The sequence below is a fragment of the Ammospiza nelsoni genome, chromosome 10 (assembly GCF_027579445.1).
Source record: "Ammospiza nelsoni isolate bAmmNel1 chromosome 10, bAmmNel1.pri, whole genome shotgun sequence".
Taxonomy (NCBI): Eukaryota; Metazoa; Chordata; class Aves; order Passeriformes; family Passerellidae; genus Ammospiza; species Ammospiza nelsoni.
Window position 1 is genome coordinate 19387200 of NC_080642.1, and position 16882 is coordinate 19404081.

General features: G+C 40.3%; 1 protein-coding gene across 1 annotated transcript in view; it reads left to right on the plus strand.

Moving 5' to 3' along the window:
* Positions 1–16882, plus strand: part of STAG1 (STAG1 cohesin complex component) — a 149680-nt gene that overhangs the window by 44418 nt on the left and 88380 nt on the right. The window contains exon 4 of the mRNA XM_059479133.1: positions 7731–7895. Within this exon, the coding sequence (XP_059335116.1) occupies positions 7731–7895 (165 nt within the window). The remainder of the gene's footprint in view (positions 1–7730; positions 7896–16882) is intronic.

The window sequence follows — 16882 nt, forward strand, 5'->3', positions numbered from 1 at the left end:
ATTTAATTAGCAAACCTATGGGGTTTTGTAACTCTAATAAAAAAGCAGGCTGGTGCAACCTGATTGCTAACCCAGAATGTTGTCACAATATACAATTTCAAGTTATAGCAACACCAGGGAGAGCACATACTCACTGGAAGGGAAAGGTGAATGTTACAAAAAGCATTTCTCATTCCTCTGCTTCACTTTATTAGTAGCTCCTATGGGAACATTTGCTGAAGCACTCTGCTGGTCCTGCTATCAGGTTTCTAGGGGAGGAATTGCTCATTTTGCTTAGAACAACTCCAGGCTCATTAGGTGTGATTGTCAAGTGATGAACATGCAGAGGGAGCAGCCATTGCTTCAGTCACAAAGTGATGGGCTGTGAGCTGACTGCTGCTGCTAAGGAGCAAGACCTCAGGTTTATCAAGGGGAATTCTGTGGAAGCTTTATCTTAATGCTTAAGAGGAGTCAAAAACCTCCAAATCCAGTCTTAAAACTCAGAGGAAGAAAATAGAGAATGAAACAAATCCAGTGTCCTTTATAAAACTGTAGTTTGTCAAAATTTGGAAGAATTTGCTCAGTTCTACTTTCTCTTTCCCTTTTGACCTCCACCCCAAAATCTCAGGAAAGTGTATATTAGGACTGGAAGAGTTTCAGAGGAAAACCCATATGGTCGTTTATGGAATGGGCCTCAGCAGGTCTCATTGCAGCCTCCTAGTCAGAGTGGGGTCAGCTTTGGGATCAGACCACATTGCTCATGGCCTCTGCAGTTGGATTTTGAAAGCTACCAAGGCTGGAGGCTGCACAGCTTCTCTTAGGTGCCTATTCCATTTTACTTCATGATAAATTTCTCCCTTGGTTCTTCTAAAAAAAGCCCCAAAAGCAAAAAGCCACTATAATGACTAGAAGATAGATGCAAAAACCTTGGAAAGGCTAATCTAGGCAATTGAATTTACAGTATTATTTGATGTTAAAAGCCAGGGACTTGATAATTGTATTGCTTTATCAAGCCATGTTGCCAGCCCAGCCACTTCCCTCAGACGAATTGCCTGGTTCCTGACATTGCCTGTAGCTCTGATATTTTCCCCATAACTCTTCACTACCGTGGTTTTGTTTCCTTACAGGTACCACCTACCTGTACTGTCAGATGGGAAACACATTAAAAGGTTTAGTTAAGTTCAGAAATGTTTTTCTTAACTTAGATTAGATTTAGCTGAGATGATTTTAATTTGTTTTAGATCTGAAGAATGGTAGCCCAAAGGCTCTTCTGATTTCTGTGCCTGGGATTTTTTCTAACTTAAATATTATGATCTAATCTCTTCCTGTAAATGCTGATTTGCTGATGTCCTTAGGCCATCACAGTTAGAGTGGCACATGTGCCATAAACATATTGACCTCTTGGAAAGGGATACTGCATGATCCTATTACAGAGCTGCATAGAATATATTCCATTAAATATATGTATGTATTTTAAACAAGTTTCTGTTGAGTGTCACAGAATGGACTTGACCTTTTATCAGAAAGATACACTACTACAAGGGGACTTTCCAGATTGTTTTCCAAAGAAAGACATTCTCTGCAGATTTGAGACCTTTGTAAGATGATGGTGCTCATTTGAAAAACTGCCTTTTGTAGCAAATACCTCTTCAGTGCATTGAGAACTGCAATGCTTTGGGGGTACCTTCACTTTCTAAACCACTTGGAACTAGTTGATCTTTATGATTTCCTTTCAATCCAAGTCATTCCATTCTAAAACACTGCACTTGAAGTGGCCCCCTCACTTCTATGCACTGTTCTAATGAGTACTTGACTGAGTAGGCTAGACAGTCAATTTGCAAATAGATGAAGTGCATTGGTCTTGCAGAATAGCTCTCAGAAACTAACCTGACTGCCCTGAGCTCCCTGGCCCTTGCTGTGAGTTTTGCAGGGGCTGCACCGTGTCCTGCTCCAGTGCCTGGGGCTGCCTCTTGGCCACGTGCCCTTCTGAGCACTGAGTCTCACAGAGATGCCCATGGAGTGCCTGCCTAGAGCTGAGCCTGTCCAGCCAGTGGGGTATTGTGGTACACATGTTTGTGATGCTGTATGTGAGGATACTGTCTGGGGATGTATTTAATGAATTCAGGGAATAGAATTTAATAAATTCTGTTTAAGGAGTGACTTTTAACTGTCCCCTCCTTGAAGTTCCTGGGTGATATTGGCCAAAGTGCCCTCTCTGTCTGCTGCATTATTGAAATACATGGGTATGGATGTGCTCTCCTGTTCTGCACAGGGGATTTGAAAGCCCAAGGACTTATGATGCAGTGTAGCATTCACATCAGTGAGCTCAGGCTCAGATCAGTTATTTATCCATCCTTTTTTGTCTCCTCTTTTGGATCAACATTCTGTTCAGCATTGTTGGCATGCTTTATTTTAAACTACCTGGCCTCACCTTCCCAGGAACTCAGAATAGCTTGGCTTAAACCTCAGCTGCTGGAGGTTGAGGCAGTGAGAGAGATCCCTGGCTGTGTTACAGATTCAAAGTAGGAATAGAGACATTTAGTCTCTAATTCAGAGGACAGGGAGAAACATCAGTTTGTCTGTTCCAGAGGTGGCAATTTGGGAATCTCTGCTGGTTTCTCTCTCATCCTATACTCAGAGCCACAGTGTATCTTTCTCCACTTAAAGCAAGATGAAACAAGGCACTTCTGATGCTTTTGTGGCAAGCAAAGCCTGTACAATTTTGCCTTCAGGTCCTTTTGTAGTTTTCAGTATGGAGGAGACAGACCACAATGCCTTATCTTTGCATTCATATAGGGAATTTTAACTTTGCAGCAGATTCCTGGCCTTATTTAATCTTGCAGTATAGATGTTAGATACAGCAGGGGATTGAGTTTTGCTTCTAGTTCCAAGTCATACGTGTCCTGATTAATAACAGGGAGGAATCCTCTTAGAAGAATTTCTTTTCATACAGTGGAGGTTTGTGGTTGGTGTGATTTACATCAGTGTCCTGTTTCAGCTTGCCTGCCTGATGATTTAGGTCTGTCCCTTACAACTGAAGGGAGTCTGTAGTTCAGTAGAAATGCAGTGCATCTATAGCATCTTTGTGAACACTTTTCTATCCTGTTACCTGTAGCATTAGATGTTTTCCTTTTAAGCTTTTGATGGGATGGTTCTTGTATTTTTTGCAATCTATTATATTCTTCATTTTTCTGTGGAAATACTCTTTTTTTGGTAATAAATGCATCAGCTAGAAGAATTGAAATTATTCAAGCATTTACAGCATACTCTCTTGATTCTTTAAGATGACTTTGAGAGCTCTTGATAGATTTTTAAATAAGGGTGAAAAATTGCACCACCACTGACAACACTGCCTCAGCTTTTTTTGTCCTAAACTGCAAGTGCTGCAGCTGAAGCAGCTCTGGGTGTTAGGGGACCTGCACCTGTCTTTATTTGTAGGATGAAACTTTTCACAGGGAGCACCTTGTTTGTTTCTACAAGCAAAACAGTCCACAGGACTGTGGGAATCCAAGAACCTTCTCCCGAGATTACCATGAGGATGGTATGAAATGTGTCATAGTGGTTTTTTAATCCGGATTAACTCATGAAGACCCCAGGCATTACCATTCTTCCACTTAACACAAGCTTGTAACACAGGGCTTCTTGAGGGGCTGGTGCCTTGGAGAGACAAGTTCTTCAGTCTTACTCAAGTGGGGGTTAAAAACTTTCTCCCACCTTCCCAGGGAAGTGGGGTATTCATTCCTCTAAATGACTCACAGTGTGAATGCACATACAGGTGATTGTTTTCAGGTGGTGTGTTGGGAGGAGTTACTGACTCTAGGACTTCCACTGCCTTTGTTTCTTCATGAAGTGCATCACATCAGCTTGGGCAAAGTTAATGGAAAATGTCAAGCCACTTTTACTTTTTTTTTTTGTAGCATGTGAATCAATTTTCACTGTATTACTTGATTTTACAAATGTGGGTCACTATTTTCTTCACAGTAATTTTAAAGACATGAAAGGAAAAGTATTGTGTAGCTAATTTGTTACAAAATCTTGAACTGCCAGCATTGTAGTTTAATTGCAGTCAAAGTGAGTATTTTGTTTCCTGTTTGCATTCATTTGAGCCTTAAAGCAACAGGTGAGGCATGTGACAGTCAATATGGCCATTTATATAACCCTTAACTTTTGCTGTCACAAATTTGAAAAGTCATCAGTAATTTCTGTTATCATTTGGCACCTCAGTCCATTTTGACAGCACACCAGCCCAGCTGTCCTGGGTTTTGGAGTGAAATCACAAATGCAACTACTGCAGCCTCTCAGCTGCAGGCAGCCCTTTCTGTGGTGTATGATTAAAAAGCCTCAAGCATTCTTACTGTGTCATGCTGCTTTATCCCTCCCTTTGGCAGTCCTAATTCACCCACTTCAGGGGGCAGCTTTCTGGTTCAAAGCTGTAAAATGGTGTGCAATAATCACAGTTTTTGCTCCTGTTAGGACTCAGCAGTTCTGTTTTTCCTGTGTCTTGGTGAGTATTTGTTGGATCCATGGGAGCAGACCTGCTGCAAATTCAGTCTGATCTTCTGAAACATCTCATTTTACAGCTGTCAGTGATAGTCCGACAGGTTTATTGGGGCTACACTCGTTCTTGAGCAGGGCTGTTTCTGTGTGGAAACTCTTCATGGCATTGGAGAAAAGGTTTCCTTGTTTTTTGCAGAAGGATCACCCTTTCCTGTGAGTGCATGTGTCTCTTTTCTGGGATGCACAGTTACCTGTGCCTGGCATCCTCAAAGCCAAACATAATTTCTAGATTTGTGGCTTTTGCAACTCCACTTCCAAGAGCATCCTGCCTTTGGAGATATGCCACAGATGCTCTGTATCATGATTGAGTCTTCTCTGTGTTTCTGCAGATGTACCAGTCCTGCCTTTTCCTTCACTGCTCTGGTGGTGGTGGAGGATGTCTCCATCCTGGGATACAATCATAGAAATACCAGGTTGGAAGGAACCTCACAAATCATTTGGTTCAACCTTGCCTGGCAAAAACACAATCTAGAAAAGATGCCCTAGCAGCTGTCCAGCTGAATCTGAAGTGTCCAATGTTGAGGAACCCCCAAATTCCCTGTGGAGATTATTCCAGTGGCTGATTGGTCTCTTTGAAGTAGGATTTCCTACTGAGCTTTGTGCTCAAAGGCAGGAACCTGTAGGAAGCTCAAGCCTGTCAACATGGCCTGCAAAGTTTCTTGCTGTAAATTCAGAGACATTATGTGCAAATAATGTTTGACAGCTGCATTGTAATATTGTGTGTTAATGACTAAGGGGCTGCCATGTGCTTTGTGCTTGCAAAACTTCAGAGCACAAGGCAGTTGCTGGAGGACCTATATATGACTTTGTTTTATCTTTACACTCTGGAGTGAGATTGAACTTGGGCCAGATGCCTGCTGTGTGGAAATGCTGTGGGGTGAATGCCCTTTCACTAAAGCCTTTCCACCTGAAGACAATGTTAAACCGTGCCTAAGCTCAAAGTTCACATTTTGGGTTTTCTTCAGTCTTGAGTGGAGCATCCTGTCTACTTGTTTTGTCTTTAGACACAGGATTCAATACAGATCCTGCATCTGAATTTTGCTACCCCAGCTTGGATACACAATGGCTTTTGTAAGATGCAAGATTTTTCTCCACACTGAGAGATGTTCTCATTGTCAGGAGAAAATCTACACCAGAGAGAAATTTTTTTCAAATAGACTCAGTGATATATCTGGTGCTAATTCAGGGCCAGGATATTGAGGTATTTACTCAATCTGAAGAACCTGGCTTTACCCAGTAATTTGTCAGAAGCACATGTGTCAGTAATTTCTGTACCTCTTCTGAGGGCTCGGTGGTGATCTCACCCTTCCAGTTCAGACTGGTAACCCTGGTCAAAGCACCTCCCCTTTCCCAAGATACCTGACAAAGGGAATTTGAACTGGGCATTTACATGCCTAGGGATTCCACATTTGGAGCCTGTGTCTGTAGTACTCATGCTCAGGGACTCAAACAGGTGGCTTTTCTCATTGCTTTCATTTACAAGGTAGCTTTGAATGTGTGCATTTCACATCCATCTCTTACTTCTTTTCTCTTTATTCTTGCAGCATTTAATGCCTCTCTCTCAATTACATGTTGAGAGAAACTGTCTAGAGGGGGCCTTGCATTAGTTTCTGTGGAGGGCATCAGTTTGCATTCAAGCTTTCATTTAGCAGTCCTTGTAGCTAGGTGAAGTGTTTATTGTCTCCCAGATGGAATAAGTGTATGGATTGTATCTCTCAAAAGAGTCAATTTACTTCTAATTCTTTCCCATTTTAATAAGTAGTGATCACATGTCTCTTTCAAGCTCAGTAGAACTTACACATTTCCTATGTTGATAATATTCTTAGTGTTACAAGCAGCTTTGCACATACTTAAAAATTCATTGAGGGAGATACTCTTGATCCTAAGTGCAAATGTTATCCAAAAAACTTCACAGAGATTGTACCATTATTTTAAGCTTTCCAGCTTGTACTTCTATGCAAGTCCTTAATTGAATATTTGCAAGAGGCAGTTGCACTCTACCTTGCCCTTTGCTTCAGCCCTCTGGCCCTACCTCTTTTGAAGCAGTGATCCCTTTTAAAGCATGGGGAAAACTGAACATGCAGAGCTTCTTCTACCAGCTCTGCCAGAAATTAGATCTCTTTCCTCTGCAGTAAAGTTCTCAATGTGTCTGCACTGTAATATGCAACTGAAAATGTTGACTTTATGTTCTTTACTAAAAACATTAATAAAAACTCAGCTGACAATATACTTCAGTAAATGGTGCCATGAGGATATTGTCCAAAATTTAGTCTTTGAGTTGCTTGTGTGTTGTTTTCTTTAACATAATTCCTCACAATAGCTTCATTGTTCTGTGGAAAACAGAAGATTTTGCTTTTGTTTGCCTCACAGTAGGGAGAAAGAATAGAATATGGAAGTAAGAAATCTGATGTTATTTTCCCCAGAAATTTTTTTCCTGTCTGTTTCACAAGTGACTTAAATTCAGAGCAAACTGTTCAGTAGGTGAGTCTTGACAGGTGGTGTCTATACCATCTGATTCAAACCTTGAAGAACAGAGAGAAAATTTACATTAAGTAATTTAGTCTCAAAGAGAAAGTGTTTTAACTCATAAAATTTTGAAGCAAGAGGCTGTTATGGTGATCTACTAAATCTGGCTGTACAAATTTGGTGATTTGAGTTGAAGAGTTGACTATGTACACAGTTTCTTATAAAAGTTGTATGAAAATGAAAATACAGAAAATGAATGTTAATGTGGCAAATGTATTTTTAATAACTTACTGTCTTAGATCATTAGTTAACATCACCAGTTGTTCTCAATGTCTCTGTAAGACTCATACAGGGGCTGACATCAACATGTACTCCACCTTTGGGACTTCACCACTGTCTTGGAGTGGCCACTACTTACCTTGGCATGGCAGTGGCTGTTAAATAGTGCCTCAACAACTACTGAAAAATAAAATTATATGTACCTGACTGGATAAAGTCCTGGTTTATTTTCCTAGCTGACCCTGCTCTGAGCAGGAGGTCAGGCTGGAGACCTCTGGAGATGCCTTCCAGCCTGGCTCATCCATGATCTTTGAGTGTGTAAATGTGTGTGAGGGTGTAACCATGTAATATTTATGGATTATAAAGATAAGCTGGGTGTATAAAGAAACCCAGGGTGATTTCAGATGTAGCTATAATAAACTTTCCCTCTGCTGGTTTTCTTTGCCCAGTCTGCCACGAAGAAGCCCCGCAAGTCCCCGGCGGACAAGGGGCGTTCCGACGCCGGAGCTCGGGGCGCGAGTCGTGGGAGAGCCAACGGGCACCCGCAGCAGAATGGAGAGGGGGACCCTGTCACCTTGTTCGAGGTGGTTAAGCTGGGGAAGAGTGCTATGCAGGTAAAATATCTTCTTGTGTCCCTCCTCACAGTTCAGTGTATCCTGGCTGGAGTCCAGTCCATGCTATGCTTTTGTGAACAGTAGGTTTTTCTTGTGACTGCATTGGTCCAACAGACTGTGTAGGATAAAGTACAGGACTGAGTGGGTTCTGATTTAGGGCTGTCATGTATCCTGCTGAAGAACAAGAGACCTGGCAGGATCATGTGTTTAAAATCCTCCATTATTTTGTTCATTACTCCTAAGTTAAAAATATATGTTGATATTAAGCAGTTCCTCAAAGTATAGCCTGTAGCAAGCTTTATATGGGCAAAAAGTATATGAAAATAATGATAAATCCAGGATTTTTTTGTTTACTCTTTTTGTCAAGAATACCTGCTCACATAAGCAGTTTGGAGTGCTTTACCCTGGAACTTGCATTCCTGCTGTCCCCAAAAGGACAGCAGGTGAGGGATAAGCTATTTGCCTAGACTTCCACTGAGTCTGAGGAAAAACATTGACACATCCTGAAGGCAAATTTTTATTTATTGTAAAATTAGCTTGTCCTAGTTACCTCTAGAAATGTTTCTTACCCTCTTATGTTTTGATCGGTTCAGAGGCCTTTACAGGATGTGTGGGGCCAGGTGAGTTTCACCTCAAGACCTTGCACAGAGGATTGGTTTTGAGTGTTGTGTGGTTTTTGCGAGCTGCTGTGCTGCAGCTCTTGGTTTTGAAATGCAAAGGAGAAACAATGGGCCCAAAACACTCTTCAGCCCATGCAGTCCAAAGCCAGCAGTCACTTCTGCTCTGATGGATTATTTAAGCAAACCTCCTTTACTTTGCATTTCAACAACGCAGGACTTAGGCGGTATCAGTTAGTTTGTTTTGATGCTGACTAACAAGAGAAAAGTACAAATTAGGAAAATTAGCTCCTAATTCCCATTCTCAATATTACTTTCAGTGTAGCTAAAACCTAGGCCTCTTTTAAGTCTCACAGAAATCAAATATTGCAAATGAGTGAAAGTTGTTGAAAATTTTCTGTGTCAAACCTGTGGAAAATATGAGGTTTAGTTTTAAAGAAGTAATACACAGGAAGGAAATGGGAATTTTTTTTTTGTAGTAGTTTCTGTGTTGACACTTATTCAGGATTGACCCTTCTTATCTAGTAGGTGAAGACAGAACAAATTTACTTGTAACAAAGCTATAGATTCCTTATGCCTTTTTTCCTACAACAGAGCTTCCAACTTTGTTTGGTTTTCAGCACTTTTTCAAATTTTGTTTTTGGCAGGAATTGAGGAAACATCTGGAGTCTATTTTCTGGTTTTACTGTGGTACAGAACATACAATATACTTTATGTAGTATAGTTGACTTAGAGTTATTGATATTCGCAGAAGCCAAACAGAAAGGAATGAGCAATTGCTTTGATATTTGATGACTCTGTGTGTATGTGGAATTGACTTTGATACATGTTATCTATTTCAAAAGAGATGCTGACACAAGTCTCTTGCAGATGAAATGAAAAAAAAAAAGTTGCATGTTTGTATTAAGAAACCTTTGGAGTTTAGATACAAAGAAATTGTCTTGGGAAGTGGAGAATTTGTATATGCATGTGGATATTGCATGAATTGCATGTGCATGCATTTGTGTATGGATGTGCATAGACACACACATGCCCAACCTGCAGGTAGGAGAAAAAGAACACAGCACCATCCATGCAGGGGAGAGATTATATGCAAATAGTAAAGGAATAGGCAAGAGTGTTTGAAGGCCTTGGGTGCCAACAGGCATAAACTACTTGAGCCCTAATTTCAGGAGAATGCATTGCTTGGGCACTTTTGAAAAATTTACTGTTGGTAAAAATAGACTAAAAATTAAAGAAACCCTATAGTAGGAAAGAGAATGCAATTAAAATGTGATTTAATACTTTTTAACTTGCACTTCTGGACAATCATCTCATGTGAAACCAAGATTCTATAGACCAAACTTATAAGTGTCTTTATACTTATATTTTTCTGTAATAGCTTAGAGGTTTTGATGTAACAATTAGGAATGCTTGGCATTTTTGTTTTTCATAGTTTTGATGCAGGTTTTTTTGTTCAATTTTAGCAATCTTGTCAATATTATAGTTTTCAAACAAGTGCCATATATTTGTATTTGACCAAACATATGATTTCTCAATATTTAGTTCTTTCCCTGTAATATGAACATACTTTTTTTTTTGTGCTCCTAAGTTTGCTTCTGGCAATGAAAACCCAGGAAAATTTAATTATTATATCCTGAGATTGCATGGAAATCATGTGCTTTCGTTTCTGATCTATCTGCTCCTGCTGTTTGCTTTTAGAATTTTTTTTAGTTGTTAGATTTTTCTGGCTTTGTGATGCCAATTCATAAAAGTCTGTTGCTGAATTCAATTTTCACTTCTAAGCATCTCTATTTTGGTTCTCACAGCAGGATTCATTTATTACTTCTCTTCAGGCTTATTGCTGCTTGCTCCTTCCAGGGAAATAAAATCAGTTTAATTTTTCTATTTCAAGTATACATAACTCCAGGATTGCTCTTTGCATAAAATCTTTGCCTCTGTCATGGGGTGTAGCTTGTGTCTTGCTTGAACTCTGTAAATCTATTTGATGCCCACATTAAGTTGGTATCAGACAGTTGTCAGTGGTTTTCATTTGCTCTGTAACCTTTTGTACAGTTAGTGCTTCAGAAATTGTTCTGTCAGCAGCTGTCTGTGTATGAAGTGTGACATGACCACCTGCTCATGCTTTCTGCAGGTACACTTTCAAGTGTTACTCCATTAGGGCTGTTCATAGAACTTATATAGTGGCTTTTGTTTTCACAGTTAAACATGATACTCTTCTGTTTTTTGTCATTTATCTCTTCCATAGATTCAGTTTTTAGTTCTAGCATTTTATGGTGCCAGCTCTATCCTCTACACTTCCCTGCTCTGAACTTCCATAGGCAGCAGGGTCTCTGTCAGCATTTCTCATGTGTTCAGCTGCCACTGGTGGGAATGAAGGCCTGGGTGAGCCTCTGCTCTTCCAGCTGAGCTGCCCAGGCTGGGACTGACCGGCAGCTAAACTCTTCAGACACCTCTGCATTGATCTCTCACCCTGCTGTTCAGATGACAGGGAAATAAAGAACTTGTCATGAGATCAGATTTTGTTTAGGACTCAGACTGCCAATTTCTCATGAGGTATGAGTAGATATCTGTAATGAAGTTTGTACTACTGGTGGTCAAACCAAGCATAGAAGTGTTCTGCTTTCTCATCTGCAAAGGACTTTTGTTTCCCTAAAACATCTGAGAGAATGGATCATCAGTAATTGTAGGAAGAGTTCAGTACCACAACATGAACAGATCTGTGCCTTGATGATTCTGCAATGTTCCATGCATTACCAGTCACCCTTTATTGTTGTTAGCAGTTCACTACAGAGCACAGGCTGATTTTGAGGGGAAAAAACTTGTAAAAATTGCTGCCTCTGCTTATGCTCAGGTAATAAAAGGTAATTTTGGTGTTGATTAGACATAGTTCAGGATAAATATGGCTCCATTATATGCCAGCAAGTATTTTAAGAAAAGTATCCAATTATCTGGTGTGTTGAAATGGAATTTTTCATGATGCCACCAGTTCTTCCTTGTCATTCCAGAAATCAGGGATGCATGGGGTTCCTCACTGTTCTCACCTGCACATCTTGGCACATGGATTTGTGTCCTTTGAGGTTCCCTCGCTGCCCAAGTAAAGCTGATTTGTAGCACTGCTTACCCTGCCTTGAGAAGTCCATCTCTGGCAGTAGGACAGATTTATTCCTGACTGGAGTGACTGTAGAACCATATTTACCTTATGCAGGAGGAATTACATGTGTTTTTATATGGATCCTTGAGATTAAGAACATCAGAGCAGCTGTAGCTGGATTACACCAAAAATCCAACAGCCTGTCTCTGACAGTGGCAGCTAAGAAAGGGAATGAGGTGGCAAAAACAAATTTTGGGTTTTCTCCCTACCTCTGACTGGTGGCAGTTCAGGGCCACTGTGGTGTCTGTTCTCAGTGGCCTCAATGGCTCTCCCTTCTCAGAGTTTCTTTTCTCCCTCTAGAAGTGATTTTTGCCAGATCACATCTCTGTGTCTCCCTCAGCTATTTCTGAAAGTGAAGGTCTTTGAAGATTAAAAATATACAAACATCTATTAAATATTACCCATGCTTTTTGTGTTAAATGCATGTTCTAGTTTAATTGTAATTTATTGTATTTTAACTGCTGGATTCTCCAGTTGAAGGATGGATAATAGCTCAGGGTTTGCCCAGATTCTCAGAAACTCCTTAGGAGTTTGAGTGTGCAGTCTCTGAAGTTTACTGGGCAAAATTACTGCATCTGTTATTAACATTTAAACTAGCATCTTCATTTTGCTCAATAGATTTTTTTCTTGCTGTGCTTTTAATCTTGCTATGCTTTTGGTTGTATGGTACTGAATTAAAAGAAAAAAAATAAAAATTAGGTACATGTTTTTATAGTTGTTACACTGGGAACAATTTAGCCACCAAATGAAGCATTAATTAATTAGAAGAGTATCCCTTAATACCAAATTAAATCTTCTGCAGTCATCACACAAGGCTTCTTTTCCTTTGTGGTTTAATAAGATGTGAGATGATTTTGCTGTTAAGTGCCAGTAGTGCAGTGTGTGGAAGCATTTGTACCTGAAAGTACTCATTATACTTGAAGGCAGAGAATTCTTTTGCTGTGTAGAATGTTGATGTTTTTTGAAGTGTCTGGGGTGATCTGTGAGCCCTTTACAAACCATGCTAGCAAAGGAATGAGAATCAGGTGTTTTAATAAATTGATGGAGCTCTTGCTGGAATAAATCCATTTAGTTTTAGCACTCCTCTAAGTATATTTTCATTCTGGTGCTCAATGTTTAGGAGAAGTTTTGATGCTTTGTGGCATCATTCATGCCCATGATTGGCTCAGCCTAAACAGACACAGCTCCTTGGAAACTGTGTAACATGTCAGCTGTGAGTGATGAGCACCTGCAAGAGTTCTGTCCACCTTAGAAAATCTTCTTGGTGGGAGCTTTGTAAGGTGCACCCACCTTTTCTGGGCGCTCAGGTGAGGAGCTGCTGCTCTGAGTAGTGTGGATGTGCTGGGCAAGGGTGCCCAGCCTCAGGAGTTCTGTGGTTTTAGTCCATTTAAAAGCAGAATTTTCCCAGTACCTTTTATGTACTCAGTGTAATGCCAGTTAACATTTATCATTCTAAGATTCTCCCAAGAGAATAGTGAGTTTTTCTTTTCTTTTGGTAGTGTTTTTTCTCCCAAATGGTTCAATGCAACATGTTACACTGATTTCCCTGTGTAATCATATTTAATGCCCAGTTTACTGCATAGAAATGTGTATTTACACAAAATGCCAAACAGATAATCCTGTATGGAGACTATAAATCCCTTAGTTTTATTGGGAAGAAGTACTTCTAGGACTGTATATTCCTTTCCTCTCTGTAGTTCAGAAATTAAAAAGTTACATAGGTAGACACTGCAGAAAACAAATTCTCATCTTTGCTTACTCTTATCTAAAGTAAGATTTTTGAGGTTTTTAAAAGAAAATAATTTTGACTTATCAGGAAGCGCATGATAGTTGTTAGCAAAGTATGAACTCTTTCATAATTTAAAATTATGATCCTTAGAGAAAAAGACGAAAGTGCATGTCCTCAAGCTGCAGTTCGTTTTTATTATCCTTGAATTAGGTTTCCACTGGGTGCATATTAGACTTTGTGCCTGCAGTTTGGAATGCAGCCAGGCACTCATCCTGGAGCGTGCTGCCCAATCTAAACTGCATGTACTTTCTACATTAGGAACTACCTTCTCCCCAGTAGCCATCTGTGTAATTTCTTCAATTTGCAAAAAATTTATCCTTAAAATGCTTTCATTCTTTATTTAAAAAACCCAACCTGAACAGATCACTTAAAAATTTTTATGCAGAGTGTTTTAAGTCTCTCACTACTTGCTTTTTTTTCCCCCTGGGTCCTTATTTTTAGTGTACTAAGTTCTTCTCACTCTCTGTTAAAGTGTATTTTCTGCTTTTCTATTTGAGTTGCTCTTTATACAGGTTATTGAAATATTTAATGTCACAGTGCATTCCTTTTTTAATCAGTTTAAAGTTTCATTTGAGTGACTTTGGGTTTTTTGCTGAAGTTTACTGTAAGCTTTGATTTTTGAATTTTTTCCTACCTTGATGTAAACACATTGCACACCCATTCTAGAGTAAATTTTTTTTCATATTCACTGTAAATGAAGCATGTCCATGATCAGTTGTATGCAATGGCAAATTATTTAAAGTTCTTTATACTCAATTTGCCTTGGTTTACAGTTGACTGAGGTCTTCCACTTTAACATGAACTTTGAATATGGTGTCATTTGTTTTCCCTTTTGTTTGTAGCACTGTTGCCAGATTGTTACTTAATTGAAATTGTGAAATAGCTTTTTTTGAAATCAGCTTTCATTAATGTTTAGTGGGACCGTGCTAATTTACATGAGTTGGCAGGGTGTCCTCTGCAGTCAGTCCCTCTGCTTCCTCCAGCACTTAATGCTCCTAAATTCTCTCACACTGGAGGAGTATGAAATGGATTCATAGCTGCAGAGCCTAGAGGAGGTAATAGAATCACTAGCTTCATTATTTCATTCATTGCCTCTGACTTGCTTTTACTGGCGACCCCAAGCTGCTGTTCCTCCTCAGTACCATAAAATGTTTTAGTTTATCTTTTAGCAGACTTTGAGATGTGAAGGTCAATATTTCTGCAGGTTGATTGATTTGAAGTTATTTACTCAGGCTCATTTATTCTGCTATTTGCTTGACTTCATTTAGGCTTCTTATTTCTGTGGGGTTGCTTACCTGGCATATTCTTCAAATTATGCTCTGTGGTAGTTCTTAAAACAGACTCATCAAAGAGTTCATTTCTCTGAGATTCTTTTGAAAACCACTGCAAGCTTTGGAAAATCTTTGTACAGACTCTGTATTTGTACCATACATCATCTGCCATTTGCAGGAAACCTTGATTTTTTACTCAGTTCTCATACGAATAGAAGCAATTTCATCATTTTAAAAAATGGTTGAGCTATTTTTGTGATGTACCTGTATGGACTTGTTGACTGACCCAGAGATGTGGTGCATGTGTGTGTCTGTGTGCATGTGTCCAGATGTGTCCTGACAGCAGGGAGTGGAGGAAGGCTGTTGGTGTTACTGGAGTCATTTGGAGGTTTGTCTGTGGAATTGAGCTCATTGCCAAGGGAGCCTTTTCCTTGTGTGTGTGCCTTGAAGTTGGTGAATCCCAAGAGCATGGATGTGCTGCCCCTGGGCAGGCTGCAGCACGTGTCCTGTAGGTCCTGTGCTGAATTTATCATGTATTTCATGCACAGCATGTAAGTGCCCATTTCCATATGGTAAATCCATGCTCCCCACTGCATCTGTAGGTAAAAACATCTGGAAGCAGATGGGTACCAGTGGAGCAGCTCATGCAATCTATTGCTGCCCTATTTCTTAGGTGTTTTGTGGCAGTAAGCAGGGAGACTTGTGGAGATGGATTCTGGAGGATGGAACCTGCTTGTAGCTGCCTCCTTTCTGAAAGGGCCACCTGGTCCTTCCCTCCTGTCACCTCTTGTGCCTTCAAGGTGTTAATGGTCTGTGCTTGGACAGGTGACAGGGAGGGGCAAGAACAGGAGGTCTCTGAGCAAGGGGATCAAATGTGGGCCATTTCCCTGAGTTTGCTCTTGGATTATGCATAAAAAGAGGGTTTGCTGTTACCTGGGGCCTGTTGGTTAGAAATTCTTGTTTTTAATAGGAGTCCTTCTCTCTATGCATATTTATGCAAAATAATTCCATTTCTGGCAAGGCTTGCATGTTGCACCATTTGCTACACTGCTGCCTGTGGTTTGATTCCTTTTTTGCTTGTATTGAGTCTTTTTTCCTGGTGTTTGCATTACTGCTGTTTTGTCTTGGTTCAGTTGATAGTTGGTCTCTCTTTTGGGTGTGATGCGTGTCATTTTTATTTATTCATCTAGTGTTTTCAGTTTTTATAGCTCTTTTCAGTTACATCAAAAGTCAACAGTTTGATTAAGTTCCAACTGTTGTAGCATATGTAGTCTGGCTTCATCATCTCCTGTTGCCTTAAACTGTAATCTCTAACAAAGTGAGGCAGCCAGCATGCCAAGTGTGCACAGGGGCTGAGTGTGTGGGGCTCTGGGTGTTGTTTTGGGGCACTGATTTTTAGTGCTTAGTGAATGCAGTTTGTGTGGCTCTGTGCTGATGCTGGCAGGTCAGGTGCCTATGTGTGACTTGTTTCCTGCAGCCCCTCAGTCAGTGGGGCTCTCTTGGGGTAAACACAACACTTAGAGCTCAATTACCTTGTCCCGCTCTCCACAGGTACCCGTTCACAGCAGGGAGTTACACTGACTGTGCCTGGCTGTGTCACACACAGTGGGTAGTGCCAAGGCACTGAGAGCTTGTGCATGCCAGTTAGGTCAAAGGAACCCTAGCCACAAATTCAGATTTTGCTCCCAGCTTTCTCACTTCTCTGGGAGGTCAGGACAGTCTTTGCCTGCTATCCCTCTGAGAACCTTTGCTCTGATTTTCTGCTTTTCTTATCTACTGCTGCCACTGAAGACTGCATTGCCTCAAGTCAGGTTCCCAGGTCTGGAGATGAGCCACTTGTCTTTATTTCTCTATAAATTGCATGATGGTTTTGGGTTGAGGTGCAAGTGCCACCCTGGTAGGACAGAGTTGGTCCCCAGTGCCCAAGGACACAATGTCCCACACAATTCTTTTTGTATGACAGATAAAAAATAGAAATGAGAGGAGCTGCACTGATGCTGCAGTTTGAGACAGCGCTGCAAAAATAATTTAAATAATTTTTTAAAAGAAACAGAAGCAAAATTTAAAGGTATTCCTTCACATTTTTTCCTTAGCTCCCCATTTTTTAAGTCCAGATGGGTTCATTGGCAGTATTTATAGCACAGCCCATGAGAAGC